The sequence below is a fragment of the Salvia splendens genome, chromosome 14 (genome assembly GCF_004379255.2).
Source record: "Salvia splendens isolate huo1 chromosome 14, SspV2, whole genome shotgun sequence".
Taxonomy (NCBI): Eukaryota; Viridiplantae; Streptophyta; class Magnoliopsida; order Lamiales; family Lamiaceae; genus Salvia; species Salvia splendens.
The window spans coordinates 2599371-2614704 of record NC_056045.1 but is presented as its reverse complement, the minus strand read 5'-3'; the positions used below and the strand labels follow the sequence as shown (position 1 = coordinate 2614704).

Sequence of the window (15334 nt, the reverse complement as noted above, 5' to 3'; positions counted from 1 at the left end):
TTCCCGTTAGAGTTGGGGAAAACGCCGACAGAAGTGCACCGATGTCCGGGATGATGCCCGGAATTACGCCGATGATGCCCCAACCCCAAATGGCGGGGATAATGCAGGGGTACTACAATATGTACCCCCTTGTTGTGCAGGGATGAGTGGGATGATGCCTCAAATGCCCGGGGTGAGTGCCGCGTTGACGGGGATGATGCCCTAAATGCCCGGGGATGATGCTCCAAATGTCCAGGATGATGATGCCCGGATGATGCAGGGCATGCCTGCCTCTGCGGGGTAGCAGGCAAGGGGTCCCCCAATCACCTGGGGACAATGTCTATCGTCCCTACATGGATTTATTGTCAAGTGATTCCCCCCAGAGTACTCCTCTGGAGACTCAGTTCACCGGCATCGAGACTTTCTCTTTTGAGGAGTTGAGACTATCTCCGGTCAAGGAGTCTCCCATTGAGATGCAACGTGCGGCAGGGAAGGGCAAGGGCACTACCTCCTCCTCGCGTGCGGAGAACGAGGGTGGGGCGGGGGCCGAGGGGGTGGGGGAGGAAGCCGGCGGGAGAAAGAGGACCATCTGAAACATAGGGGAGTGCGTCGCGCTGGCGAAGGCCTGGGTCGGTGTAGTCAAGGATCCCTACGTCGGGGCTAACCAGCACATCGGTAGAATGTGGTGGCGCATTAGCCAAAGATACCTCCAATTCAAACCGCCAGGTGGGAAGCCTCACAATGAAGAGCAATGCAGGAAACAGTGGGAGCGGCTGATGAGGCAGCTTAGCTTGGGGTTGTTTTTTTTTAACTATGTATTTTTAAAAAAAATAATTATGTCTGCTTTTTGTTTTAAATAAAGTGGTTACATTTTCTCCGTATTCGTGTTGAAATTTTAATTCCATAAATTGTTTAATTCCGTAAATTATTTAATTTGGTGAATTTGTGAATTTTTATTATTGTGGATGTCCGCCATTGTGCAGTGGGATGTCATAAGGTGTTTTTGGGAAGTCCATCGGGATGTCTGCCGGGACATCCGTCCCACTGTGGATGCTCTTACATTGGATACATTATAATTTATATCACTTGTGTTCGTTAGTTCGTATAATCTTGTGTTGATTAACAGATCACGAAATATAAAACATCTTAAACTTGGATCTTGTTATCAAATGTGTTGAGATTCTGTTATGAAAGTTGTTGAAAACTTCCACAGTTCGAAGCATTGTATTGCACCTTACAATAATTTCATTGCATTGTATTGCACCTAAACCATTGGCAATTCTTGACCACAGTTGAAATCATTTGCATACAATGGAATGGAATATGATGATTCCAGTGATGATGATTCATTCTAGTGAAGGATTCAGTCAGAATGATCTTGCAATCGGATTATAAATGAAAAGGAAAAATAGTTTATTACTAATAATTTAGTGGAGTGTGTGGTTCACTCATCTAAAATGGGATTTTAAATCTTGGACATCCTAAAATAATAAATACATATGATTAAAATCATACTTTGGTAATTCACCAAGAAAAGCAATGCATATAGTTGTTAACCGTAACTTGTCATCTATTGGCAAGAACATTAAGTATGGCAATATCTTCTACATACAAACTATGAGAGCAACATAAGCGCTTTTGTCCCATTCCCTTCTCTAATAATGGCATGTCCACTTCGATTAGCTCTGTGATTAAGTTTAGAGTTTGAGAAGACAACATGTCGATAACTCTTCCAAAATGGTCACATAACCATTGGAAAGTCATGATTTGTAGGGGCGAGATCATGAATGTCGGTACAGCAGCTCCCTAGGTCCCGTCTTATGGCATAGACAGCGATATCAGTAGATCACGCGACCTTGGTGATTTCCATGGCATGACTGACCGTCCACTTGCAAAGTATGCATCCAGCCCTGCGAAAAATGTGTTAAAAAAGAAGAATCAGTATAAATGTTCACTCTGGCTCCTCATGTATACTGACGACACAAGTCACACAATATTTCGATATATGCACCCAACTTATTCACCAATGCTTTTTTACAATATTTCGATATATGCACCCAACTTATTCACCAATGTTTTTTTGCTGATTCAATATAAAACGCATACCAACAGCTAGGTCCAAATTGATATTTGTTTCATTAAAACCTAGATTATCAACTTTATTGTAGGCACTTGATAGTAACGACCGAAGATGATGCCTATAATTAATTACCTGGACATTGTTTGACGAATTTCGTTCTATGTTTCTCCATCATCAGATCCATTGAGTTCGTCATCATCATCTATATCGTCAATTGGAATATCTTCACTACCAAAGGATTCTGCAGTAGTACTGGATTAAATTAGAACTGTTGAAAGCATTTATTCACTGTAGTTTGTCACAGTTGTTCATATGCAAGTCAAGTAGATTGACGAGAAAATTTAAACTAAGCATCATTTTTAGAAGTTACTTACCTTTCGAAACAAGTGATCCAGAACTTTGAGGTAGCTCCCGTGATTCAGAATAAGCGTCGAGGCAATATTGAAGTCCTAGCAACTCTAAGAAAGCTTCTGTTTGAGGGTTCCGACAATGTCCTGCATTAAAAAGAAAATCAAAACACCATATACAAAACCATTCCAATGTACAGAACTCTTCTGCGCCTAAAATATAATTTGGAAATAGTAGAATTTAGCCATTTGAGACATGTTCAATCTTCATTCTGTGGTTGTAGAAAATACTCGATTACTTAGTTTTCTCATAAGTAAAGTCATATCAAAGGAAAGCCGAGAAAACTAGGGTTGACATGATGTCAATAGTGTCACTAAAAATAAGATTGCCCTATTTTTGACCTGGTATCTAAATAATTGCGTCGATTATATAATATATTCTGAATCAAAACACATCTCTGAGGTATAGTTAAATGATGCCCTGATTGTCACTATCAACTATCATATAATATATTCTGAATCAAAACACATGGCTGAGGTATAGTTAAATGATGCCCTGATTGTCACTATCAACTATCAACGTATTGTTGTTCTAACCAATAATATGAAACTTAATTGAGAGAGAAGTGGCAGCAGGCCTTTCTTGTAGTGGCAACACTCACCAGAGGGGAAATTGCTAGCAACAGACTGATGTGGATTATGGCAAGGTGCAGTTAGAACAAATTCAAAGGGTCTGCTGCCTCGCATTTGCAGCTTATTCTTAACAAACTGACGGCACTCTTCCATGTTGAGTTTAGCATCACTATGGAGTTAAGATGACCAATTTTAAATAAAAAAACTGGCTAAAGTATGTTTTTATGAGGAAACTAATGTACTAACCTAAAATTTGCACGCCTTCTAGTCCTAGGGAAGATTGGGTTGAACTTCTTTGTGATTGCAAGCCATTCTTCATCATAGTGGAGTTCATAAGGCCCTGGCTCTGATTCTATTTCAAAAATCTGTAACATTTAAAGTTAGCTGAGCAAATACTTACATCAATAATTTTCGTGAGAATAAAAAAGGGACAAGTAACAACCTGCAAAAAGTTTCTTCCAGGGAGGCACTTATCAAGGGCAAGAAATTTTGTTATAGAGCCACCATCGCCATGTTGAACAAGAGCAGGAAATTTGCAGTGTAGATGCGCGGAGAACCAGTAAGAAGGCCTCAATTTAGCCATCACATCTGCAGCAGGTTGACTTCCCAATGTCCCTTCCGCAATCTGGATAACAAGTTTTAGATTTTAAGTAGAAATGATTTTGCAGATAAAGATGATCCTAGTCCTAACTCCTAAGTCACTCCTATACAAAGCACACCAATTTGGGAACAGAAAGAATCTTAGAAAAAGTTTCCAAAGGACATAATGCATTTTGTAAGTTCGGCCACCACCATCAAAAACATACTTGACTATAGCTATAAGTCGAATCTAAACTGCAGTACAAAAGACAATCATCCCTTCTTATTCAGAACCCAAGAAGGATCCAGTACAAATTGAGATTTATAGTTGACAACATGAGAAAACCTAATGATTGAGGGGGGAAAATATTACATCCAACCTTAGAAATTTGAAGTCATTTACAAGCACTGGGTAGTACTCGTGAAACAGGTTAGCTACACATGGACAAAGACACAGCTCTCCAGATGAACAGATATGAATCACAAAAAGGCAATTTGGAGTGAGTGAGCACAACAGTCTCAGTAGGTGACATTGGAACGTTAAAACATGAATTTCCAACAAGAGTTTACAGGGGTATGTGCAGTCCTAGTAATTAAGTGTTAAAAAAAGAATTACTACATAAGAATTACTCCAATAGAATGGTCTAACTTAGGACTCAGATCTTGATCATATTTCACACTGTGATTTCTTCACCCCAGTATAAATTTTGAAAACTAAAGCATTAACACAAGGCAGAAAAACATAACATCTTCACCTTACCTCTTTCTCGAAAAAGGGTTTATGACGTATAAGTTTTTTCACATTCCCATGGTCAGTAATTCCACAAGGCCAATCATGAGAAAGAAATATATCAATGGGCTCCTGCACTTGCACGAGCTTATGTACGTCGTACTCGCGCACGTGATATATAGACCTGATGTCTTGTTCATTGTAAGGCAGCTTCTCATAATGTCCTGTTCAGAAGACCAAGTCAGCCTTATGCAATAAATGAATTTAGGAAATTATAGGCATTAAATAAAAGTTGTCAGGCAATCTCTACAATGTTCTTAATTCTTAAAACAACTTTCCAAAATAGTGCAAATCATGTAACTTTGATTAAATGATAGCACAACAATCATAAATAGAAATATATGAACCTTTTCAAAAGATTGCAGACATCACACCGCCTACATCATTGAAAAGTGATCAGTGATGCAGATGCTATTACCTGAATAATAGTGATTTGCCTTATAAATTCCAGAAAGTCCGCCAATGCGAACATTTCCAAACTTGACCACTCCAGCAAATCCAAGAAAGTAGATTTGCGGTGCAGCCCATCCACCATAGTACCTGACACAACAAATAAATATAGTTGGAATCTGCACGAGATTGTGAGAAATGTATAATCTGAACTGGTTGACCCTATACATAAGGATATACAAATTTTAATAATGAACCTAGTTACATGTGGAAGTACAGGAACTGTGCACTAACAAAAGTGGAATGCAAAATTTATGTGAACATGTCAATAGGGACAGAAGTAAATTAACTTAATGGATGGTGGTATAAGAAAATACCCCTCACCTCCCCAGCAAACAAACCAAAAGAAAAAAAAAACTTAAGTTTACTCAAAGTAGTCAATCATAAAACATTCACTGGTTTGTTTTCCCCCCTAATGCCCCATTCTCATCATATGAATTATTGTTTTGAATTTTAACAAGAAACAATTTATGCAAAAATAGTACCCAACATGTTTTCCACATAAATAAATCGCATTTATTTTAAGAGTTAACCACCCATACACATTGCCCATGCATAATCTGTTCGTCTATCAAAATAAATATAAATTGCACTGCTTTAAAGAGCCAACAAGTGGCTATGGGTAAAACTTAACCAGAATCTGATATTTATTATATTTCCTGCAAAAGTAAAGTGGCATAATCATTGGGATACAGGAATTATTCTGTGGCTTCTCCTTTCAGCTGCTTGCTCTAAATTCTTTAATGAGAAATATATGAGGATAAAGTGTTTAACCAAAAACGCCATTCATCAGATCAAACATAACATTCTAATGAAACGAATAAATACAAAACTAGCAACTTATGCTAGCATTTCCAAGGTATTAATGCTACACAATAAATATATTTACTCACAATTCCCAAAGGTAGTTCGATGCTTCATGATTCCCACCAATGAATATAGTTGGAATGGGTGCAACTTTCTCGCCCGAGTAATACTTCCAGAAAGTTTTCATTGTCCGGTACTTGGGTGGAACATTTAAGCTGTCCAGATCTTTCTCATTCCGAACAGCCTGATAAAACAAAAATCATCGAAATGAATGCACTCCAAGGAAACTTCATTCCTTGCTATAAAACCAAATAACTATAGTATTGTCTAACTTTACAAATAGTGTTCTAATTCTAAACAATAACATGTAGTTGACATTAACAAGTGAGGAGACCACTACGTGTGTGTTTCTCAGTTTAAAAGGGCAATGTTAGAAGTCATTTCAGATCAAACATAGGGAAAAAAGCAGAGAAATGTGTAGGATGGTTTCAGAATTTGAAATACATTGACAGCCAAAATTATTCATGTCCCTCGAGCAGAAAGAATGAACAAAACTTTCAGTCCTATGCATCGACATCTATTCAATAAAAGTAACAAAATAGGAGCAAATTTCCCATGCTGGCTGTATCTGAAAAAGTATAGGAATATTCGTAAGAAACTACTTATTTAAATTCAGTTTCAAAGCAATTCCTAGAAGTGTTGTGCAACATCTAAGACTGCTACGAATCTCTAAAGAATAATTCTTAGAAATAATCAGGAAGCATCTACTGTAGTTAATAAACAGAGATCACAGTGAAACAAACTGACTCTGAAGATGCATCAGTTTATACTATCTCTGAAACCCTTAAGCTAGCATGAGAGTATATGACAGGCAGAAGATTCCCCAACTTGTGTGGCAAAGAAAATGTTGTCTAGTATTGAGTCATGTTCACAGTGCACAAAATCGTGTTAACATGATCGTAGTTGACTATTTTTATATCATGATAAGCATCCTGATATTCCCGGATGCACTCAATTTTTATGAGAACGGGAGGCTTCAAGAATCAAGATTCAAAGCTATGATATGAACCTAACATCGTGAATAATAGTATCTGAGAACCATTGACTGTCAAGGTTTCCACATTCAATATCCTGCATATCTGACATAGAGTTCATGCCCAATACTAGTAACGGACACTTCAGTAAAAAAACAACCAAATCATAGCACAAGCTATAGGAACCCTGGACGAATATTAAGGGCAATACTCATAGTAGTTACCTGAAAGTCCCCGCAGCAAATGAGAAGATCAATTTTGGTTTTTTCGACTTCTTGCAGGTGTAAAAGAGTAGCATATACATTATCCAAATCTCCGTGCATGCATCCTTCTACTGCTATCTTCATCTACAGTGATAGATACTGGTCATCAGGAAATAAAAACAACAACAACAATAAAAATAAAAATAAGAACACTACACTAACAGTAACAACAGCTTGAGAAGCAAGGATTAGAATTTCAAGTGAAAATATTAGATGCATTGGTTGTATTCATTATTCAATGCTACACTTGAGCTCGGGTAATAAACTAGTTAAGACAAATAAAAATTCAGTAAAGCTCAAACTGATTAGTTACCACTGGAACGTGGGGGAGGCCGACCGCCTTGGACGGTGGAAGGCGTGATTTTGCGGCTGGAGAAGGTAGTGCTTCAGCTATTTGGCGGTTTAATTTTGAGAGAAATTATACATTTCGATTATGTTCTCACGCAGTAGTCCTCAAACCCTAAACCCCAAATTTTTGTCATTTCAGTTTTACTAGTCACCGTTATCTTTTTTCCCCAACCAAGCTTGTAGTATTCGATTTCAAAATTGAAAAGTTAAATTTTAAAAAACCTAAAAATAAGCTAGTACTACTATAATTTTGGCACATTTGGAAACAATAAAAATAGAAAATACAACTTTATATTATCAACTTGCTTTAAAAATCAATATAGAGTTTTTAAGCTGATTCTCATATGTACAAATACATCATACATATTTTATTCATCCACCATAATTTTTTTAAATATTAAAGATAAAGGTAAAAAAGAGTCATGATATTTAAATTGCTCACATTTTTTATATGCTAATTTTATAATCTTAAGTAAAATTTGAGACATAATATTACTTATTAAATGTATAATAAAAATTAAATGAGAATATAATAAAGAAAATCATGATTTACAAAATTTGTTGTGAGATATAACATATAAGGAGTACTTTGCTATTTTAATATTCATAAAAAAAATTAAATTGATTAAAAATAATCTATATCTATATCTATATATATACACTAATATAAAAGTTGAGTTCTAGGCATATTTTTGAATATTTATAAATTTTGGGTATCATTGCAATTACTTAAACTCTATAATTATATAATATAAGTGTAAATGATATGACTATCTAAATATTCTAACCGTATTTCATTAAACGCTTGGCTAAGATATTGAGGCCATGCTAATTAGTTAATACTAATTAATTATGACAATGAATACTCCTACACCATAGCTAATTAATTATGAATTAATTGTGAGAAAGAATACTAATTATGTGTACTAATATTTGTGTATGACGACCTTTTCATTGTTGAGGCCATGATATGTCAATAACTATATGCTCATACGTTTCATATTATTGTAAATGTAAATGAATTCACGTGATTAATGATTTCTTATTGTGATCAAATTAATTCCAAAATAATTAAATTAATATGCAATTGATTATCAATTTGACCTCCATGTCTTAATTTTATAATTTATCATGTTTTAATTTTATGATCTCTCATGTCCTTTTTTTTGCCCATAAAAGGCATTGTGTGGTGAATGAATTCCACACCAACAAAAGCATTTTCTATTCTCTCTCAAGCTATCAACATTTTATTGTACGTTTTAGGACCATTGTATTGTTCAATTTTTTGAGCTCCATCAAGTTCATCGGTGCCTAGCAGATTTGAGATGCAATATACGTTAGGAGGAAGTCGTTTCATCTTTGAGGATAATATGTCAATCCGAGAGCACTAATCGTGATGTAATTTATCTTGCGGAAATAGGGTTTTTCTCGACTAGACTTAATAGTTCTGTTCATTTTATAATTTTTACTGTAATTTTCATTTCATTCATTGTTTTTTTTTCTTTATTAGCAATAGTTAGAGTACCGCATGTATATATGGTTTAAGAATCTTATCCCAATATTTCTTACTACAATTCTTGGAGAGGTAGGAACTGTAACATCCTAAAATCGAAATATGCATAATAAGTATATTCATCTTTATATAATTTTTTATTTTTGTGTATTTATATTGTAACTGGCGCTATAATTATATTAAGTGGTGTCACAAAAATATATTTGATCACTTATGATGAATTAATAAATTCATGTCTTAATAAAATATATTTGATCACTTATAAATTCATGTCTGTATATTTGGAATGAGATAATTAAACCTAGCAAAATCGAGTCGATCAAAATTTGAGTTGTTCAAACAAAATAAAATAATTTTAGCTGACACGACAGCGCACTTTAGCTAAGCGGTGCATGTTATCGTCTCCCTCCCATTCTTCATTCCCCACACGCAAAATATTTCCACCTGAAAATCAAGTTTCTCTCTCTAATTTCAATTAAAGCTGTTAAATTCCCTCTATTTTTCTTCCCATTTCAGCTCGATTGCGTCTTAGGGTTTCCAATTCAGGTCATTGAACTGTTATTAAGCTGGATTTGATCCGCCATAACTTTCTCATCGCATCGCAGAGTCTTAATCCGACGTTGTTCTGGATGCGATTTGGACGGGATAAATGGCTTCGATTCGGAGAACTCTTTCGCCGTACAACGACCGATCGCACCATAACGGTCTCAATACTACATTCTCGCCGCAATCTCCTTCGCAGAAGCTGTTTTCCCAAGGCAGGACGACTCTCTCTCCTATCCGTAGATTTGTCGCCGGAGTCTTCTTCCGGAAGCACCAGCCTCGGAAGAGTTTCCAGTTTTCCTGGAGAAAACCGTTTTTCCGCTGCTTCATGTGCTTCTTCTTAGGGTTTTTGCTCGGCATGGCGCCCTTCAATAGCGATTTTAACGAATTGAGGGGTGATTTCAGGCCGAGCGATTTCTCGTTAGAAATGAAGCCGGAGGTGGTGAGTGTTCAGAGGAGCGCAGGCGATTTAGCTTCTGTTGAGAAGCCGAAGGAGGATGATTTGTTGATCGGTGCTGTTGAATTAGGAGAGGTTGAGAGGGCTGATAAAACTGATATGAAGAAGGTTTTGGATTTTGTGCCAGGGAAACACTTGATTGTGGTCACTCCAACTTATAGTAGGGCGATTCAGGCATACTATTTGACTAGGTTAGGACAGGTCTTGAGGCTGGTCAAACCGCCAGTGTTGTGGATTGTGGTGGAGCTAAACGAGGCATCGAAGGAGACTGCTGAGATTTTGAGAAATATGGGAATCCTGTATAGACATTTGGTTTGTGTGAAAAACAATACAGATGTAAAGGATAGGGGTGTGCACCAGCGGAATACTGCACTTGAACATATAGAGAAGCATAAGCTCGATGGGATGGTGTATTTTGCTGATGATGATAACATCTACTCGCTTGAGCTATTTGAGAGCATGAGAGAAATCAGGTTGGATATTAGAAGCTGCATTTTTATCTGCTTTTAACAACTATGTGGTATTACCTGAAATATAGTTCTTTTCACTATAGGTGAATCATAGTATAGGAATATGATTGCCAGGGTAGTGACCATAGAATTATGAGGGTAATATCCAGACACTATAATACTGTATAAAATATGCACAGGAAGAATCTACAAGGTTGATTTTAATTTGGCTATTGTAGAACATTTTTGTTACAAGTCAATGGTGTGATGCTTTAGTGATGACTAGGCTATAACACAATGTAGTTACTCTTCTTTGCTGTGTGCATTACTCATTGTTCTGACTGCTGTTTTTCATTGTCATATGTTAGTATTCTGTGTCATCAAGGAATAGTATAGAAAAGCGTATGGAACTTTATTTAGTTTGCTGTGATCATTGACTCTGTTAATGTGGTTTGAATGTATTTGGTCTAGTTGTGAACTGTAAGTAAATATGTTGGTTTACCTTAAGTTTCTTATGCTGTTCTATGTCAGAGCAGATCAGTTTCTAATTTATGTTTTAAGAATGTGGTTCTTATTCCTCTGATTTGCCTTATGTTTAGTTCAAATGTTATAAAATTTAATCAACGGCTTCTTCCTAAAGAAATTGTACATGTACTTTAGAACAGCCAGGCTAGATGGTTTTCAACCAATTTTTATTTTCTTTTTGATAGCTTATGGATCTTAGGAAACTTTGGATGTGGCTTAAGCATTCACTTTAAGTATTAATTTCATTTTTATGCAGAAATTTTTGGGAATAGGGAATAGAGTAGCTTTCTCATATCTCTCCTCTATTTATCTGATATTGTACAACAAGATGTTGAAACCAATGTTCTATATTGTAGTTAGGATCTGGTCAAATTTCTCTCCTTGTGTATCAAATCTGCAAAACCATAATGAGTTACATAGGGATAGATTACATGCCAAGTCCAAGTAGGCTCTTTTCAAAGAACTAGCACACATTCTATAAATGACGAGATTAAGTTAGGGGCTGGGATAAAATACATAGGAGTAGACAGTTACTACTATAGAAGCTCCTCTATCTATGAGGGAAAAAAATCTTTTTATTCAATTTATATGTAATTGTCTGACAGATGAATATACTCTCTTCTGGCATTACTTATTATGGTAGTAATGTGTTATTATTGACACTTTGACCTTAACACATTTGCCTGGAAATAGTAATGCATGTTTTCTTATCGAGTAATGGAAGGATGGGTTAACTCGGGTTATAAACATTGTCACTTTACGGAATATTATGGCTTATACAGTCTTGTCCCATTCCATTTGGAAGTTGATAAGCATTTGAAATAATTGTGATAGGGATAGTTAGGCTCAGAAGTCAAAACAAACCCTTCCATATTATGTCAAGTATGAATTTGTACTTCCATACGTTGCTGTACTAGCTGTTAGTTCCTTTAGCTTCATTTCCAGCTTCAAGTTTGTTTTTTTCTGTATCATTTAGGCTGAAGATGTTTTTAATAGGTTCTTTATGTGTAAATAGAGAAATTTTTAATAAACTTACACAAATAAAAAACTATAAGTATATGTTTCATGATTGTTACCCCCATCAAGTGATGGAATTTTTTGTACATATCACTATGTGTTTGGTATCCGCGTGAACAGGCGTGATGCTCTTGACTGTTTCAAAATGAAAAGCATTGATTGATCTATACAAAATTACAAATCCATAATTTGAGTTTAAGAAATGAAAAGTTTCCCATTGGAATTGAAAATAAATTGTATAGTATTATTTTATATTGCTTCGGTATGTGGCTTTCTGATTCTTTTGAATAAATGAATTATATCTATAAGAAAAGGGCAGTATTAATTTTCTTCACTTTAATTATGGAGAAGTATACAGCTCTTTGGTCCAAGGGAAACGTGTGAGTTGAAGACATCATATAAGATCTTTTTGTCTGACCATGACCAAGTTTTCAATCTCACTACTCTTCACTCAATCTCTCTGCTGTAGCATGAGAATGCTTTTTCTTCATTTCTCATAACTCCTTTGTTGTCCTGGTGCTATTCAGTCGATTTGGCACTTGGCCTGTTGGCATGCTGGCTCAAAGCAAAAATAAAGCAATATTGGAAGGCCCTGTATGCAATGGAAGTCAAGTAATAGGATGGCACACAAATGAGAAGAGCAAAAGACTCCGCAGATTCCATGTGGATATGTCAGGGTTTGCCTTCAATAGCAGCATATTGTGGGATCCCAAGAGATGGCATCGACCAACTTCAGATCCTATCAGGCAGTTAGACACAGTAAAGGAGGGTTTCCAAGTATGTATTGTTTCATTTATATTTGCTGTCATTTTATATCATATCCAGTTCAAAGATAATTCAAACTCTAATGGGAAATTATTACTGCTTTCAGGAAACAACTTTCATAGAACAGATTTTGGAAGATGAAAGTCAGATGGAAGGTATTCCTCTAGGTTGTAACAAGATAATGAATTGGCACCTCCATCTAGAAGCACGCGGACTTGCATATCCTAAGGGCTGGGTTCTACCAAAGAATCTTGATGTAGTTATTCCTTCCAAGTGATATAATTTGACCTGATGGGAATTACACGTCTCATGTTTGGTCTGTGAGGTATGCCTCATGTCCTAAGCTTATTTTGCTTTGATCCATGACCATGAGATGTACTTCCGATCCCATGCTTATTTATTTTTTATTTACAAATCCTAAGAGTTATTCTGAACTTTTGATGGTAAATATAATGTCTTAGTCAAAAAAGTCTGGCGATGCATTAACTGATGCTACTACTCCCCCGTGCTGTTCAAATTGATTATTAATATTTTTATGCGATTGCTGCCTTCCACCTTCTAGAACCTAGGGAATTTCCCTGGGATAAGTGGGTCGTTTTTGCTTGGGGTATAGTAAACGAGCCAATCTCACAGATCTGTTATGGATACTAGCTAAAGGGCATGCATCATATGTAGAATTTTGAATGTGTAGTTTATATAATTGTAATGAAAATTCTAATTGTACAATGCTGCTAGGATAGTTGTTACTAGACTATGTAACTCCCAACAAATTATTAAAACCTTCATGATTATGATGTATGGCAGTGCTTTATTACTTCAAAAGGGATGCTAGCCTTTCAGGCGTATTTTCTTTTGGTTATCAAGCGTGTATGCTCTACGAAGACAAATTTCGTCAACGCTCTTCTAGAAATAAGTATATAAAAGGGATAAAATAGGCAGAAACCAATTTGAAAAAATAAGCTCTTTTATACATGTATTCATTCAGAATTGCAGAAAATTGGAAGATGTATAGTTGATTAGATATAACGTGTTTTACATCAATGCATATAGTACAGGCACCTCGTTTCTCCTTTATCTTCCTTTCCTTCAGTAACGTAATTATTGAATTTTGGAATTCTAAAGCTGGTGTCAACCACGAACGACCCTGATAGAAACTCAGTAATTAACAAAGAACATAGAGTAGACAAGGAGATCCTTCACGACCACTTGCCAGCACGATGATTTGATTTGGCCATAGTCAGCTACTTGCTAACACTAGTTTTATACAGTTGCAGTGCATCATCATCAGTTGGAGGTGATTGTTGACTTGAAGCCAAAACCAATTCAGCACGTCCCGCTTTTGAGCAGGAGACTTGTAGAGGGAACAGCAGCGGCCCCTACTTTCATTTATAATTTTTTCATTTCTTTGAGAATTGTTTGCTGAAACAACACTCATTTTTGTGGTATAGTTTGTATACGTGTTAAGAGGGCCTGTCGCTGTGTCCATCCGGTGTTGTGGGTTTGTATGAAATTTGAGTTGATGATTGCAGTAATATAGGAATTGCCTCGCATGAGGTGACACAGTTTCTTTGTCTATATTGTAGCCCTTTTTATGGTGTTATAATACAAGTCATTATAGAGCAACTACTACCATTTTATTTGAAGGAAGAAAACCATTTACATTGATGAAATTACTTATTCTAGATCGTCTGCTTCGGGATATGCTGTTACTGTTATGAATATGATTTAGGTATTTTCCCCTTTGTTTATGAAATAATGACTCATTTTGATTTTACCTTTTCAGCTGAAATGTCTACGTTGTAGGACAAACATTCCATTATTAACTTTTTTTACATATTTGAATAATTTCTTAAAACTCACGTGATTATATTTTAGGGGGTGACTCGGTTTTCAGCAGATTGAATTTTTGTTCTGAACTACTTAGTAAATTTTTTTAATTGGGGTGTTAATATTTCATGATAATATACATAAGTGTTTTTTTATTTCATTATATGATTTCTCAAGTCCTATTCTTATCAAATGAGATCTGAATGAGACAAATTCGTTCACCTTATATAAATATGATTCGTAAAATACTTGTCAGAAAATTTGCATAGAAATGTAAAGTGAATTAACGAATTTTAGATACTTGTACTATGACGTGTCAGATATCTTCTACTATGACATTTCCACAAACTGTAGTAGTAATACTCCCTCGGTCCCGGTCCCAAGAAAGATGACACCTTTCTTGAGCGGCACATGATTTTATGTAGCTTAGGGACAAAAAGGTGATTCACTCACCCCAGGCGCCCCCATAACCCGGCCCGACATCGCTATGGAGGGGTTCAAACACGGTACCTCAGCGGCCCATTAGGTGGGAGGAACTTACACTGGTAACCAGCACACAAGGAGCCACCACAGTGGTGAAAACTCCCACACTGCGGCTGCCAGCATTCGATCCTGTCTGCTTAGGGACAATCTACCACCCAGGAACCAACTGAGTTAAGCCCGTGCGGGCTGATTTTATGTAGCTTTATTTTATGTGTTGAGTGGAGAGAATAAAGTAGAGATCCCAAGAAAGATGACCCATTTTTTGGGCGGCACATGATTTTATGTAGCTTTATTTTATGTGTTGAGTGGAGAGAATAAAGTAGAGATCCCAAGAAAGATGACCCATTTTTTGGGCGGCACATGATTTTATGTAGCTTTATTTTATGTGTTGGGTGGAGAGAATAAAGTAAGAGAGAGAATAAATTAGAGATAAAAGAGTTTCAAT

The 15334-nt window shown here is 36.2% G+C and overlaps 2 protein-coding genes across 2 annotated transcripts; one reads left to right on the top strand and one right to left on the bottom strand.

Moving 5' to 3' along the window:
* Positions 1–1502: 1502 nt before the first annotated feature.
* On the bottom strand, positions 1503–7447 carry LOC121766032 (lariat debranching enzyme-like). The gene is made up of 11 exons (XM_042162360.1): positions 7276–7447; positions 6924–7046; positions 5752–5909; positions 4827–4948; positions 4379–4572; positions 3482–3664; positions 3286–3404; positions 3069–3208; positions 2434–2553; positions 2192–2300; positions 1503–1889 (listed from the first exon to the last, which is right to left on the bottom strand). Exons 2-10 carry the CDS (start codon positions 7044–7046, stop codon positions 2218–2220), a joined length of 1242 nt encoding a protein of 413 aa, XP_042018294.1. The 5' UTR covers positions 7276–7447; the 3' UTR covers positions 1503–1889; positions 2192–2217.
* A 1776-nt stretch (positions 7448–9223) lies between these two features.
* Positions 9224–14202, top strand: LOC121763819 (probable beta-1,4-xylosyltransferase IRX9H). The gene is made up of 4 exons (XM_042159904.1): positions 9224–10296; positions 12342–12591; positions 12686–12904; positions 13848–14202. The coding sequence occupies exons 1-3, from the start codon at positions 9473–9475 to the stop codon at positions 12854–12856; spliced, it is 1245 nt and encodes a 414-aa protein (XP_042015838.1). The 5' UTR covers positions 9224–9472; the 3' UTR covers positions 12857–12904; positions 13848–14202.
* Positions 14203–15334: the final 1132 nt, after the last annotated feature.

Bases quoted from the DNA above. Each gene is read 5' to 3' on its own strand.
- LOC121763819 (XM_042159904.1), top strand. From the start codon at position 9,473: ATGGCTTCGATTCGGAGAACTCTTTCGCCGTACAACGACCGATCGCAC. The intron at 10,297-12,341 runs GTTGGATATTAG...GGTGCTATTCAG, and splicing joins GAGAGCATGAGAGAAATCAG to TCGATTTGGCACTTGGCCTG. The intron at 12,592-12,685 runs GTATGTATTGTT...TACTGCTTTCAG, and splicing joins CAGTAAAGGAGGGTTTCCAA to GAAACAACTTTCATAGAACA.
- LOC121766032 (XM_042162360.1), bottom strand. From the start codon at position 7,046: ATGAAGATAGCAGTAGAAGGATGCATGCACGGAGATTTGGATAATGTA. The intron at 5,910-6,923 runs GTAACTACTATG...TTGTTTTATCAG, and splicing joins TTTGCTGCGGGGACTTTCAG to GCTGTTCGGAATGAGAAAGA. The intron at 4,949-5,751 runs GTGAGTAAATAT...TTGTTGTGTCAG, and splicing joins TCGAACTACCTTTGGGAATT to GTACTATGGTGGATGGGCTG.